Here is a 15,803-nt window from a genome sequence, read left to right on the forward strand (position 1 = left end):
GCTGAGCATTTAGTTATTCTTGAATGCTTGCCTGCAGGAGGCACTGCATCATAATAATGATGCAGTGACATTATTTTAATAAGTATATGTACATTTTAATTAATCATATAAGCTATAATTTAAATAATCATAAGCATCAACAAACAAACTTAATATCAGCTAATAAAACCAGAATAAATAAAAAAGGAACACTTCTAAACTAAGTCAAAGACTAAAGAGGACAAAAGAGAAGCAGCAATCAGGAAGGTGCAACTTCATTTACTTACCCATATGCCATTGCAGTTAGAGTCACTTTTTGCATCCCAATTATCAGGACTAAAACGGAGAAACAAAAGGATAAGAAATGTCACCAAAAAAATCGGGAAATCAGATCTTCAGTGCCATTTTTCACCAAAATTAAAAAAGAATTAGAAATTCCTTTCTGCATGGAAGGGTGGGGTTTTTCCTCCTTCGGATCTAGGAGAGGCAATTTTTCCTAGCAAAATGCAAATGCAAAATGCAATATTAATTTAAAGTTAATACTGTAATTTGCTGAATAAAACTTATTCTTTTAGTCAGTGTCATGGTTTCCCTCCCCATCTCTGGTCTGTCTGACCAATTTTAGCTGCAGGTGCTTTAGAGAAAGGAAAGAAATTTGCACCACCCCTGCAAATGAGTCCCATCCTGGTCTTGATCATCCCCTCTTGTCTCCCTCACAGCAAATTCAAGCAACAAGCAGTGATGTGCTTGTCAAAGAGTATGGTCACAACAAAATCTGGAGCCCATTCTTCTCGAAGCCACAGTTAATAAGAAGCCTTTAAGATAATTAAAATCTTTACCGCCTGCCAGGGTACACGGTTGTGTTTTTGTCGTTGCAGTCTCTGCCTCGCCAGTGATAGCCCCTCAGCGTCTAAAGGCCAGGAGAAACACACAGATAGGACAGCCATTATTACTCTTGCACTTTTAATTTAAAATATCTAAAATGAGAATCTAACTCAAGGTGTAGGAATAAAACCCAGTAAACAGGTTGTATTCCAGAGTCCCTTTGCTAAGCTTTAATAAGTGACACCTAGCATGCTTTGGTGCAGAAATAAGACAAGTTGGCAATTTATTTTTTGTTTTATATGACTTTACTTCACCTCTTATTAATTCAGTAAACAACCACTCAGCAGCAGAGCAATTTGCTTCTGCAGGGAGCACAGCTTTCTGTGTGCATTTCCCCAGGTGGCACACATGAATGATTGCTTTTTCATCCAGGAAAAAACTCAACATTTTATGACAAAAAACCTTCCATTCATTTTATTCCTATTCCTATTTTCACATGAATGGATAAGGCTTTGCAGAAAGTAGGAGGAATCCCAGAGACATCCTCATTATCAAGGGATTACTGTACCAAAGGAAAAGCTTTGCTTACTGGGAAGGTGCTAAATTTATCTCCATCAAAATCTTCAAAAGGCAGTTTATTTCTTAGAACACTGTAAAAAACAAAAACAACCCCCATAGTGTTAACATATGGAAGGGAATCTATTAAAAAGGTAAAAAACACAGTGAAGTGTACAGAACAGATAATAACTGGCATGATATTCACTGCTCTATATTCAGTTGTGCCTCTGTGCTTGTACTTCAGCAAAGTGATCCTGCCCAAAAGAGCAAATCCTGTGTTTCAATATCCACTGACTGAGCTCTGGAGGCTGATGGACTCCTGTATGGCTTCAATGTCGAACCTGCAGTCTCTAAAACAAACTAGGACAAGAAATCTGTAGTAAAATTTAGTGGGGGGGGTTGGTTGGTTGGTTTTGTTTTGTTATTTTTTTCTTTTTTTTTTAGCTACAGAAAGAGGAAAGTGAAAACCCAAAAGTGGTGAGGGAGAGAGAGTGCATGAGGGAGAGATCAGAAAATCTGAGCTCAATATATGCAATCCAACATATGATATAAAATTTCATTCCCTTCAACTGTCTGAACTCACAGGGCTCAAACTCAGCTTATGTATCCTGACTAACACTTCAAAAGACACTTGCAAGATTTTTCATGTCAATCAACCCATTCCAAATAAACTCCTGATATTTGCAGTTTCAGTTAAATGAGCAGAAATAGGTGAGCAAGTTAGTCTTGGCAGTTGAATCAGTCAAATATAAATGATAATCCTGATTTATTCTTAGACCTGCTTGAGTATTCTTCCAAGTCATTGGAGTACATCGACAAATACGCTTTACGAGCAATTGCCCAGCTCATGTCCCTGGCCTTTCTTAGAAACTGGCTCAAAGTCAGCACTGTCATGAGTTGTTTTTCCTGGATGCCATCCACCTGACTTTCTTAAACACCTTGGGATTGTTCTATGCTTCACAACTGACATTAAATTTGGGTTCCTCACAAAGTCATGCAGGTGCTGGTGGCCTTCCTGCACTGAGCCATGAGCACCACAACTGGGTGAACAAATTAAGTGAAGAAGTTTCTTGGGCTCAGAAAATCTCAGGAGAAGGGTGGATTCCTGTTGGAGATGTCACATCTGTGAGAGAGTCACATATTTTAGCTCTGGGACGTGCTAAAATTGAGCAAATGGTTTAAGCATTAAAACAACCACAAGGATCCCTGTGAAGAATATTACTTACCTGAACTCTGTGCAGGCTCCTTCTGTACTACCTAGACAGTGGTTTTATAAAGGAAACCAACACAAGTAAATATGGGAAGCTTTGATAGCTAAGGATGACTTTCGAAACAAACAATTTACCATATTCTGTTTCTGGTTAATGACTGAAAATGTATACATACAATTTAATCTTCTCGCAGAGGTTAGCCAGAAGAGGAAATGCACACACACTTGAGAACCCCATGAAGCTTTTCTGGAGAGGAAGAAAAATAAAAGTAGATGGATGCATTAGTTCACAGAGGTGGTGTAGCTCGGGATATTCAGCGTCAGTAAATTGCAGACCATGTATTTTCTAAACCATGTATTTTCTGCCTAGAAGCGTCCAAAAATTCCAATGATGTCAATAAGGATGCTACATGCCAGAGGATTTAGATCTGACACAGCAGTCAAGGATTAAGGCTGAGCATTTTACAAACCAACTATTCTTGTTCTTAAAGACCTGTAAAACTCAAAAAGGAAAGAAAAAGTTCTGGTCTTCTCTCTGTCTTCTCTTATGTAACCAATTTCTTTTTCATTCTTTGTAAAAATTATTGTTCTCATGTTTGGTAAATGTGGTGACACTTGACACAGGGCAAAACTAGTGACAGCCACACACTTGGGGCCATGATTCTGGTTTCTACGTGCCAAAGGCCAGGGACAACTCCAAGAAGAGGAGAAATGAGAGGATCCAGACTGTGCATAGAATACCCTTGATTTTTTAAAATGAGATTTTTTTAACCTGGAAATCTAGATTTTATCTTGGCCAAACCTGTAAGTTGTAAAAGACAGCTGCTGCTAGAAAAACTCCTTCAACATTAGTAGCCCATATCCTTGGGCCAATCCAGTTGATGTTCCAGGTAGCCAGGAAGCTTCAGAAGCTGAAAGAGACCTTTCTAATGAATTGTGTTGCATGGGCAATTAATCCCACAAAAACACTGCTCATGTGGCTTCACTGTAAGTTCAGCTGGTCTTGAAACACTGAGGGTGCTCAAGTGTTCTCTAAATGCAGAGGGCTAATTGGTGCACAGCCCAGTTCTCTGCATTCACTGAGGCTACATTTACCATGTAAATATGAAGCAGATGAGCAGATGGGCATACTCATAACTTTATGCAAAGAAGGGTAATTGTTTATACAGACACAGCACTTGAAAGCTCTGTCCTTGGACCAACTGCCTTCTGTTACATATTTTATATACACAGAAAAAAACCTAAGATAGTCTTCAACCTAATGATATTACAACCCATGCCCATCATGAAACAGAAGGTAAAGCTTGGATGCAGCAGGCTTGGAGGCCAGTGGAAGGTTATTACACACCACGTGGGTCTATAACCCCAGTGTATACAGCTCTGAGTGACAAAGGAGAACTTTGAGGCAGCACAGCAAGGCAGTGAGGCTAAGGAGCATAGGGCATTGCCTTGCAGCTCCAGGGAAGGTGTTTTCTTGGACAGGTAACAAGAGGCTATGGAAGTAAGGGTCTCATGCTGCCCAGAGCAGGAGGTCAGGCACAGAAATATGCCACAGCCAGGATCTCAGGGTGGAGAGGAGAACTGGGCTCATGGAGAGGGGACAGAGCCCGTAGTAAAAGGTTGCAGCCAACATTTATGCTGGTGGCTGAAGTGACCATGCAGCAAGGTGAAGATGAAAAAGAGTGGTACCTTTCTCAGGTAAAAAGAGTGGTAAAAAGGAGAGACCTGCAGTGGAGTAGGAGCTGCAATGGTGCACTTTCTGAAGAAGGCAAAAGTGAAATCAAGGAGAAAAGAAAAAGGAAGGTCAAGGAGACAAGAAACCTGAAAAAGGCCACCAATTAACTTTCTTCAGTTCTGTCCAACACACTCAAATGACAAAGCTTTAGTCACACCAGCTTGGAGAGAGTTGAGGTACTGGTGAAGTGAAAGGAGAAACCAGAACACAACCACAGAAGAAATGGGGAGAAAAAGCCAAAAGCAGCCAAGGAAGTAGGGCCTTTCCTTAGGCTGAAAGGCCAACCTGGTCCCACAGCTGCACCTCCAGTTGCCCTCTGTATTGAGGGTATTGGCTGCCCTAGGGCTGTGTGCTACAGCATGGCTGGGACACAGGCCTCCTTTCTGCTCTGAGTGTATGGTCAGGTGGGCAGAGAGCATGAGATGAGAGGTGCACAGGCAGGATGCCAGCTTTTCTCAAAGAGATTTGCAAACTTATGTACACTTCCTGGAAAGAGGAAAGAAATCACTTCCCCCCTCCTTCATGCAGGACTAATCCTGCCAACAGAAGCACCAGAAACTCTTTAAGCCTTCCATCAGGCTAAGATTTGCAGGGTCTTCATCTGAGCTGTCAGCTTTTCACTTCAGCCTAAGCCACGGTATGCAAAGCCTTTGAAGTTAAGGCACCTGGAGTCAAAACCACACCAGAAAGACAAACTACAGGGCTTGCAAAAAATAAGTACATAAGTAAAACCTCCTTTTATTCTGCTCACAGGCTGTGCAAAAAGTTTACCCTTTGCTGTAAACAGAATAAAATATTTCCTGTCTTTTTCTCACCTAGTCTTTTGAAAATTCTTGCTGACTTGTTCTCTGTTGATTTCAAAGGGAGGTTATCCTGCAGTCCCAAAGACTGCTCAGCTTTGGTGGGAGTGGATGCATGATGATAACTGGCAATGCTGTGGCTGAGGACCAGCTGCAGCAGCATTCCAAAGCCCAGCAGCCTCTGGCTCCACAGCCTTTCTATTCCCACAGCAGGTGGGACAGTGAGATCTGGAGGTAATGCTTTAGCTCTGCTTGGCATTGTGCAGGAGAGTGGCTCATCTGAACTTTGAGGCTGTCTTGGGCTACTCTCAGAAGGCAAGGAATACAGGTATAAAAAAGGAGAGAATCTTTGTGTGAACAGGCACTATTGGGTCCTTCCCAGCAGAGACAAGCTACAACTGCAGCCTGAGTTGTTGACAGAAGATGGGCTACTGGCCCCTGTGTAACACGGGTGAGTGGGCAGGAGATCAGTTATGTCCTTCTCTGCCTGTCAGCTCACTTTGGGCTCCCTCCATGGCTTCCCACTTGTCCCACTGCCAGGCTGTGACGTGCAGGGACCTTGTAGTCATGACAGGACTGTACAAATGGTGCCTGCTCTCATTAAATGCCACAGCTCTAATCACCATTCTTTCATTGCTATTGCTCAAAGATGCCCCTTAGTATCTTCTCCACCCACAAGAAGAGTTAATGCTAGAGGTGTTCACAGTGATTGATAACACTAATATCCTATTCATTGCCTGTTAACATTCCCTAATGACATTTCTGTAATTATTTTAATTGGTTTTACTAAAAAAGAATAACAATGAGCCCCTAATGCTTGTTGGTGTTTGGTTTAAGCCAGTGCCTTACAGATGGCTCACTCCTTTTAATGAATGGAGACATTTATTTAAATTTTTTGGAGTTTAGCTGCTTTCACTGCATTTCTACATCTGCTGATTACCTTTTCTTTTTTCCAAACTCATAATGATTCTAAGAAATTCCAAGTAAATGTGAAATCCTGGGATCCAGATGGATTTCCTGTTCTCATTACAACAGCCATCATCACATCTCTTTTTTTGTGCACAGTCACACACAGCTGCCACGCCAAGACGGGGACAGTTAACTTGAAAGAATTTCTTCAGAAGGCTTTCCCCAAACATACAATGCAGCAAAAACAACAAAAAGAGCAGATATGGGAAGAATTCACAGATCTAATTTGATTTTTTGGTCTAGCATGAGCCAGAGCATAAAAGAGTCCACCTGAATGTTTTTCTTTCTTCACTGATATTTATGCAGGGATGTCCTACCACAGCTGGGATGTTTCTGGTTCCTCACCCCCACACTCAGACAGGTAATCTTCTCCCCAGGCAGTGAGAGCTCCTCAGCTCTCACTAAAGTCTATCTGCCTGTGCAGGTAGGATCATGATTTGGGAGCCTTGAGACTGTGCAGGTGATTTCCTTATCCTTTCATCACATGCTGCTGCTCTGGGATACATGGCTTATGCAAGCATGATTCACACTGTGCTCCCTCCTGGAGATTCTCTTTTGTGTTTCTTATTGCATTGTTTTTCTGGATCTGAAAATAACTTCAGTCTGGGTGAATGGGAAATTACAAGCTGAAGTAATGCCTCTAGGAAATGTTATTTTATATTTTCCAGGTTGAAAATAAATTTCAGCCATGGTCATTACGGGAAAAACTCTAGGAATAACTTCAGGAGAGGCCCGAACAAGCATATGATAAGTGTTTTAATTTGAGTTGACCTTGCATTGTGCAGGAGGTCTGGAAATACATTGAAACACATCTGTGACCTTTCTACTTCCAGTCTGTTTGTCCTTCCTGCTGCAAATGGGCAGCTAGGAGCAGGAAGGGGCCAAGGGCCAATGGAGATTGAGAGAGGTATTGGGGCATTGAGCAGTTTTGAGGATATGTGAGAGTAAAGGCAAAATAGGAGTGCCTATTGCACCCAAAGACTGGTGCCAACCATGCCACCCTACCCAGGACAGCCTGAAAGGATGTGGCCTGCCCATTCCAAGAAAGTGGGATGTGGCTGGCCATGTCAGGGACTCAGCCCAATATGCCAAGGGTACAACACATGCAAGGAAGCAGAGGAATTGTGTCCCACAGGGCAGCGCTGCTGTACTGGTCCCTCTCCAGCCCCGTGCCTGCACCCAGTTGATCTCCAGCTCACAGAGAGGACCTGCTTGACTCAGAGCCTCTCGTTACAGGTGCTAACCTGGGGACTTGCTCCAGGGAGAGAAGAATAAAAATTTCATGTAATTTGAGCAGAAATTTCAGGCCATCAGTAGCACAGCACTGAAAAGGAAGGGAAATGAGTAAGAGATCCTGCTGGTTGCTGTTCTGTGGGAGCTGAGGCTGGTCTCTCCAGTGCTTTGTTTATTTCCCTGGCTTGGTAATTTGGCAACGGCCCAAAGGCTAATTAGGCACCTCAATTTTCACTTTTGTGACTAGCATCACAGTAAGGATTCAGGAATAAGCAATATAAATAATTTCTTCACAAACACTTAAAGCATTTCCTCTGCATTAAGTGACTTAACTGGAAGCAAACTCAAGGGTTGAACTGACTCACCTAAGTGAACCTAGCAGAATAACAGCTGCTACTCTTCTCTGCAACCCTTTAGTGATCCTCTACAAATCTGAGACCTCAAAGATTTCAAATCCCATTTTTCAAATTTTAGAGGCAAAGGCAGCAACTCATAAATACAGCAAAAATATGCAGAATTTGCATTCAGTCCATTGCTTGAGTTTCAGACAGCCCAAAGCACAGTTGCTCTGCTCTGAGGCAAGGGGTCAGTTCATGAAGCACCCACTTACATACAGCTACAAGGTAGCTGCATTTTTCTTTTTTTTATGCTCTCCCTATCCTTTCATATTTTTCCTTTATTTCTCCCTCTCTTTCTTCTAGTGTCACCCGATAGAGCAGATCCTGTATCAAGTAGGAGTGAGTCAGCATCCAATTCAATGCTAATCAGGAGGATTCACAGTCAGACAAAACAAACAAGGACTCCTGATAAAATGCCAGTACAGAGTAAAACACCTTAATGCCATCAATTTCTTACCAAGTCCTTGGAAGTCTTCATAATTCTTTTTGCTTTTCTTATTGCAACACTCAGTCCCACCTAGGAGAGCAAGAACAAAATGAAAAACAACCAGATCAGCCTCACAGTATCCTACCAACTTTTCCCCCCATTTCCTACCATTTTTTTCTATTTTAATATCAGTCACAGCACAGATATGATGTATGAGTCCACAAACTCCTCATCAGTTACTTTTTATTGGACTAACAATCAATTATCCAGTCACCTTCTATGAAACTCCAGTAGCAAGAGTTCATTTATTTTGCTCCAGGGCATCATTTATTTCCCAAGGAAAAGTCCAGATCAGCTGAAGAGCTGAAATTCATATCCTGACTGCACTGCGTGAGCTGCAGAGGACATACTTCTCTAGCAACTCCTCCTGAAGGAAAGCTCATCCATTAAAAGGCTAAAAGAGCGTTACTCATGTAACATCAGTCTGACTTGCTGTGGGAGGAAACATTTTCTCTTGCATGGATAAGGGTTATACACAGCTGAGGTTCATCCCAGCAGGGGAACATGGCGTGCAGGAAGGTACAAAGCAGGGAACAGAGTTTGGAAGGAAAATCCCCTGCTTAGGATCCAGGAAGGTTAGCTTTTTATTCTGGAAATACCTGCCCTGGAGAGCAAGTTCTTGCTGACTGTGGCAAGATAGTTTTTCTGGTGGGTCCATGCCACCTTGTGCTGAAGAGGCATTTTGGGATACCCCCACATTGTGGGTACTTATACCTACATAGAAAGACAGAGCAGGAGAACCATTCCAAGAAAAGGTCCTGGAGAGGCATCAGATTGGCCATCATAAGGCCATGGGTTACAAATAAGTTAGCTACTAGTGATACACAAATAAATCCTGAAATCCCTTTGCACATAAGCTCTTTGAAGGAGCAGAGGAAATTTTGTGCAAGGGGCACCATCCATGAGTGTGAGTGACAGCCAGGACAGCTCTGCTGGCAGCAGGAGGACACATGTGCCATGTGTGGTGAGCAAGGTCAAATGCACCCTGATGGCTACTTGCGACGGCCTGGAACTACCAAAACACTGCCTTTGTCCTTGGTCCTGCTCTCCAAGCTTTCCTCAAGGCTCTGCCGTTGCAAAAACCCCAACAAATACATCTTTGCACCCCATGTGGTCCACAGCCCTGGGCGCTGCCTGCAGAATTGTTGAGGCATTGGCAATAAGTAGCTGCTGTTTCTGCACTGTGCCATTAAATGCTGACCTGGCCTTAAGAAATTAGTCTTGTATCACAGCACAGAAAGATCACACTGCTTCTCCTGCCACAAGGACTCTTCCCAGTCATGGAGGTGAGGGGATGCTCATGCCATCCAAAATATTTAACAACTGTTTAACTACTCTGACAAACAGCACTTTCTGAATTCAGACATATCTTTCCATAAGAAAGGAAGTTCTCACAACTCCAGTTTAGGAAAAAAAATAAGAGAAGAGACAGTCAGAAGAGTCTGGGAGGGTCGAGGTAACACCAGTGTGCTCCCCCCTGCTGCTCCATTTTCAATTCAGGACAGTATTCTTGTATCTCAATGATGACAATTCCCATATGTTGTGCTGCATTTATTAGGCCACCTTTGAAAACAGCCATATCTGTGAGATATGATATGTGACATAACTAAGTGATGGCCTCTGTCCTCCTTCTCAATGTTCATCATGATAAAGGCTGAAAGCACTGCCTGTTTGCTCTCTTTCAGCAGGAATAACTACTTATGTTCTGTAGGCTTTGAGAATTGGCAAAAAAACCCCAAACTTAAAATAAAAAATGAGATAAAAATAAATTATTTTTGAAAATATTTCAAATGGAAAAAAATTCCAGAATATCACAAACACATTAACACCTGGTTTCAGCTCAAAAACTGTTAGTGGGGACAAACTGTTCTGTCTGAAAATGACCTGCTATCAGTCCCACCTACAGCCCAGCCTAAGGACATTACTGCCAGCCTAACATTAGCTGGGTCCGAGGGCTCTGAGGTAAAGTCAGCACAAGTTTATATTCATCTGGACAGAGCTAGAGGAACTCAGCAAGGGGGAAAATAAGGATGCTTCAGCAAATGCTATTATTACAGCATTTGGAAAAAAAAAAGAAAATGTCCCTCATGTGATGGCACCTTATTGAACAGCAGCATGCCAGATTAGAATATTAAAGCAGACTTAATTTGTATTTAAAGTAATCATTGCCAGCATTTTTGTGCTGGGGATAAAATTTAGCATGTCATTATAATTGATTTAGGCAGTGATCAAAGCAAATTAATTAACCGTGATATTCAAGGGTCAAAAATTTATGGTGAACAACACAAAGGGATACGGACGAATAAGCATAAGCAGCAAGGAACACAGACTTCTAAGCTGCTGGGTTTTAATATATGTGTCACATTAATATATGTAGTTAATATATGTTTAATTTATGGTGTCTATAGTCTTCTAAAAATCAGGGTATGTCACAAATAGATGAGAGAAGCTAGCAATGAGCCAAGCCATTGTTTTCTAGTTTTTCCCCCCCTGGGCAACTGCTGTCCCCAAAACCAATCATAGATCTTACGTTTGCCATAGTTATGTTGTACAATACCAGCTGCTGTCATTTCTGCAATAAAATTACTTGAGAGGCAGATGTGAAAAATGGCTTGAAATTGAGTATAATAGTAGAAAAATTCCCAGAGATGTAGGACTTATCAATCCTTTTCTGCTGGGCAGGGTAGGAAACACCTTTCTTGCTCACAGCAGCAGCACATAGCACATGAGAAATGCATGCTTCAGAAAGCTACAGGAATATTGCACTCAGAAAGCAGAAAACAAGGGAGGAGAAGGCTGGAATGACCTTATGCACAGAAAATGCTCTCTCTGAAGCACTGAAGTTGATATCTTCTCTCACTTCACAAGTTACCTCAGCCAAGACTCCAGGTTGGACTGTGGAAGACTGGCAGCTGAAACACCCACCGGGAAGAAAACACTCCTGGTTCTACAGCTCACCTGTAATCCCTGGCTGACACCAAGCCTGCCACTGAAGGCCATACCACCCACACAACCTCCCCTGCTGCACCTTGGCTAGCAAGGAGCCTCCTCTCTTTCCCATGTCATGAGAGCACCACCAAGGAGGGGGTTCCCTAGGTTTCAGCAGCTGATGGATGAGTCCTGGGGAGCAGCCAGCACCATCCACCCCAATTTGAGCAGCCCTGCCACCCTGTGTGAATAACATATCCAGCCATGGATGGGGTCGAGGGTGGGGTGTCACTGGGATTTCATTCACTGCCTTCTTCCAGTGTTCTCCACAGAGACCACGTGTTCCCAGTAATGATTTCTTTTTTGGCAAACAGATGTATTTCTCATTGTAAACAAATGCATGAACCAGCTCTACTTCTCTCTCATTTATCATCCTTGTTAGCCAGCTTTTTCCCAGGAGACCAGATATTTACAAAACACTCCAAGTTTCCCTTCTAACTCATTTTCATCATCCTTTAACCAAGAGTAGCAAGATAGCAAAATTCTGCAAAGCTTGTCAAATAGCACAGCTAGATTTGTTAATGAGCAATGCTTCCTTGTCCTCACACTTTTGTCTGCCACCTTCCCACCCCAAATATCTCTGTGCCTGCTTGTTTTCTAGGGTCCTGAGCTTCTACATTGGCATGGCACAGCTGCATGCACCACCTTGCAAAACCCATGCCACTCTACTTTGGATTTATTTGGTGGAATGCTGGGATTGTATGATTTGGCTTTTTGGGGTTATTTGGGTTTTCAGTTGGGGTAGGGTTTATTTTGTTTTCTGCCAGTGAAGAGGAGCAGAGGAAATGAAGAGAAACAAGTGAAAGAGGAGGAACTAGCACTCAAACCGTGCCTTCTGCTATTACCTATCTATAGGTAGTTTCTTCAGGGCTCAGTTCTGGCTGCAGCAGAAACTCACATTCCATTAGATTTTACCTGTTTCCAAGAACAAAGGCTAAAAGGAAGGCATCTGGCTCCACAGGACCTAGCTTACCTCCCAGAGGCTGTTTGTTTTACTGCTTGTGGTCTCAAAAGAAGGAAACAGGTCTCAGTCACGAAGTTTACTTTCGACTGGCAGCCTGCTCTTAATCAGGAATGCAGAAGCACTCCCACCTTGGAGTTTGGTTCTGTCTCACCTCCAAGGAGGAAGCTCACATTTTTACTGAGAAAGATGAATGAGAGATAGCAGCAGAAATATTTTCATTTTACTAAACCCCAAAGGGTTTCTTTTTTCCACCCAGAATTAGTTGGCTCCTACTTTGCCAAACAGCATGCTGACCACAGGAATACCCATGAGGGATGTGGCTTTGTAGAAAGTCAGTGAAAGACCTGATAGAGGATACACAAACCAGCCTGAGTGCTTGTGGCAGTGATGCTTATTCTGGCAAGATAAAATTATAAGAGCATATGTATATTTTTGCTGATGAAAAATGACTTCTACCAAAATCCTATTGATGGAGTTTAAGACAAAATATGCAGCCGAAAGGTCTCTGATAATGTGGAGCATAAAAGTGATGGGAAACAGAAGAGGCACCCTGAAAGGCAGAAAGATGGAGTACAAACTTCCAACACAGACTGTTTTAGTGATTGCTAGAGCACAACCACAGTGCAGAAGTCGAGCCATTATTCTGGCCCCAACAAATCAATTAAAGAATTGTCATTTAACCAAACAGGCCAGCTGGCTTAAAACAATCTAGAGACAAGCTGAGAATAATCTCCTGCAAACCTGTTTGTTCCCAGGGCCAGAAAGGAATCTTGGTAGGCACTACGTAAAATTCTTCACCCTGTTTCAGGCTTTTTCATTCACTAGAGGAACATCCCTGTATTACACAAACTACTGCAGAAAGTCCTCCAGCATATGAGGTGATAAACATTTTTGGCTAAAACATTATGCAGTCATCCTAAACCAGCTATCTTGGATGCTTGTACTACTGTCAGTCTTTTGGAGTGATGCTGCAGCCCATATTAGAATACCTCTTGTTGATGTGGCCTAAACTACAAAGTGCATTACAAAAAACTACAAAACATTTTACAGCAGCTTCAGACACTGTCCATTTTTCAGCCACCTTTAGTAACCCCTCACTTCTGATGTGCCCCATTAGTTTGTCTCTTTACTAGAAGAGACAAACCCTCATACTAAAGGGCAGAGGAGAACCTTTGCTCTGCTCTACAAGCCACTGGTGGCAAGAAGGGGCTCACAGGACCCATTACAAGGGACACCTGGTTGCATGGTCATGCTGGTGATCCAGGAGCTGCGAGGGCCCCTTTCAATCTTCCCCAACAGCATCAGAAGTCTGCTCCTGAAACTGCTTCCCAGGAGAGCAGCCCACCTTGCCCAAGCCCCAGCAGCAGGGGGCTGCCCTTGCCCAGGCTGGATGCCTTTCTCCTCCAGCTCCGTGCTGAGAACACTGAGCTCCATGCGAACGGAGTAATATTTTTTATTCATAATTAGAGCAAAGTCTTCCAGAATAATCACAGAGTGCTAATAGCTCCAGGCAGCTTGGCAAAAACAAAAATAATTTGGGCTAATTTGTCAGAGACCAGGGAAGTATGTAAAATGATGCACGTATCACACAGATTGCAGTGCCTCCATTATGTAGACACTTTGAAAGGCCTCTGAAGCAGGGCCTCTTCCTTCCTCAAAACACAAAACCTCACTAAAGCAACAGTGCAGAAACAGAAGAAAATAAACTAATGATGGAAAAAGCATGCTGATATTTTCCACTTTCCAATTTTTTATTTAGAGGAAATTAAAGCCTAAGCATTATGCTGCCATCCAAGGATGGGTAACGCTATTTCTTTCACTCTCTTTGCTAGTACAAATATGATACTAATTCTGGGAAAATGGGCATCCCAAAGTCTAAATGAATAAGTGAAGTACCTGAAAATCAATAGAGTTGAACAGAACAGTCATTAGTATTAAAGTCTTGTTCAAACACTCGGCAGGGGACTGCGCCAACATTTGCAGACTCATAAAACTGAAGTGATCAATCAAATTACAAACTAAAGAAGCAAATGTGAGGTAAACCGCATTTTATGCACCTGTGTCTCTGATTGTATATTAATTTTTTTCACCCATAATTCATCTTTACTCAGTCTGACTAGTCACAGAGTTCCTGTGGGCAATTTATCAACCACTTGAGCATGAATTCCAAGCACTGCTCTTCTCCTCCCATCTCCTCATGGTCTCTCGGGGCACAAGGAGAGGCGAAAAGAAGGACACAGTCAGTGTAAAAAAATTGGTTTTTTTGGTAGAGTTCCCTTATTCCTGTTGAGAAACAAATACCTTGACAGAAAGGGGTTTAACTATCACTTGGAACGGAAGAGGGTTTGCTTGAGCTGCTTACTCAGAGGGACAGTCTCCAGCCCATGCAAAAAAGAGTCCAAATTTTGTTTAAAAAAAAAAACAAACCAAAGCTCCACCACATTCAGCTGTTTTCCTCATGGACAGTGCACTTACTGAAGTGGTTGCTGGAGGTGGAAGGAGACAACACCTTGATCCTACACCTGTCCTGGGAGATGGGTAAGAGCTCACAAAGATGTGACATGAACCCCATGAGTGGCATCCTTTCCCCTCTGCCTGATCAGCCTAGCATTTCAATGCAGGTGTTTTAATTTCTTCACAGGAGCCACCTTGATTTATACAGCCATCTCTCCAGGCTCCTTAGCCTAACTCACTGTGCAGCCGTGGCAAGCCCATTCCTCCCCTTCAGAGCAATTCATTGCCTGCATCCTCTTTCACTTCAAGAGGTACCTTGCACTTCTGACCCTCAGCTCAGGATGGGGGATTTCTGATGGCACCTGTTTGATGAAGTTTGGGCAATATTCTGGTTGGGTTGAGTTATTGTGGGCCATCTCTGCTGTTTGCACTTGTCTTCTTTCACTCCTGTGTGGTTGCACACCCATAGATCTCTATGTTGACATATCGTGGAGCATAGACTCACACCTGCTATAAACCAAATATTACTGTCATTCTTGGAAGGCAAGTGTTTCCCCAGACCTTAATATTGGCAGAACTAAATCCATCTTGGAGGTGAACTGCAGATCATTGAAGCCCATAAAAAGATTGCTTGATTTCAGTGACTGCTGGACTAGACCCTGTGCGAAAACCTCATGCAGTTAGAAATTCATCCAGATGCAGGGAAAAATATTTCCAAAAATAGGTGCTGAAATGAATGGCTTGCTTTTCAACATCAGCAAAAACCCCCATCACTCACAGGTTTGAGTGTGACTGGAGGTGCATGATGGCTGGGACAGAAAAAATTACTCACAACCAAAAGAATCCCAAAACAAACAGCACATGTTTAGACACCTATGCAGATATGTACATATGCAAGTATAGCAAAGGTCTGGGACATGCAATCAAGGATGTGCAAATGTTGTAGCAAGTAACTGTATATCAGAGAAGTGGTGGTAATTAAATATGATTTCAGCCTGTGGCAAAAGATAATGCACATTGGCTTAAACCTCTTGCACTGCAGACTAATCCAAGTCAAACAGCCCTGCGTTTGCAGCAGGTAACTTGTGCCCACGCAGGCTGTCACAGCAGATCAGGCAATGTGGGGATCACTTGTTGTGCTGTGCTAATGTGGTGGCACAGATGAACCTCAGCTGAGTATATGCTTTGGGTTATCGTACTGCT

The 15,803-nt window shown here is 42.7% G+C and overlaps 1 protein-coding gene across 2 annotated transcripts in view; it reads right to left on the reverse strand.

Annotated features, from left to right (window-relative positions):
* Nucleotides 1–15,803, reverse strand: part of AOAH (acyloxyacyl hydrolase) — a 73,724-nt gene that overhangs the window by 37,657 nt on the left and 20,264 nt on the right. For both annotated transcript variants that reach the window (XM_071429655.1, XM_071429653.1), the window contains exons 6-10: nt 8,165–8,224; nt 2,749–2,819; nt 1,394–1,454; nt 819–889; nt 267–315 (exon numbers count right to left, since the gene is read on the reverse strand). In XM_071429655.1, coding sequence (XP_071285756.1) covers nt 267–315; nt 819–889; nt 1,394–1,454; nt 2,749–2,819; nt 8,165–8,224 — 312 coding nt within the window. The remainder of the gene's footprint in view (nt 1–266; nt 316–818; nt 890–1,393; nt 1,455–2,748; nt 2,820–8,164; nt 8,225–15,803) is intronic.

This window comes from Agelaius tricolor, unplaced genomic scaffold (genome assembly GCF_023055355.1).
Source record: "Agelaius tricolor isolate 1412-34295 unplaced genomic scaffold, bAgeTri1.0.p SCAF_6, whole genome shotgun sequence".
NCBI classification, from domain to species: Eukaryota; Metazoa; Chordata; class Aves; order Passeriformes; family Icteridae; genus Agelaius; species Agelaius tricolor.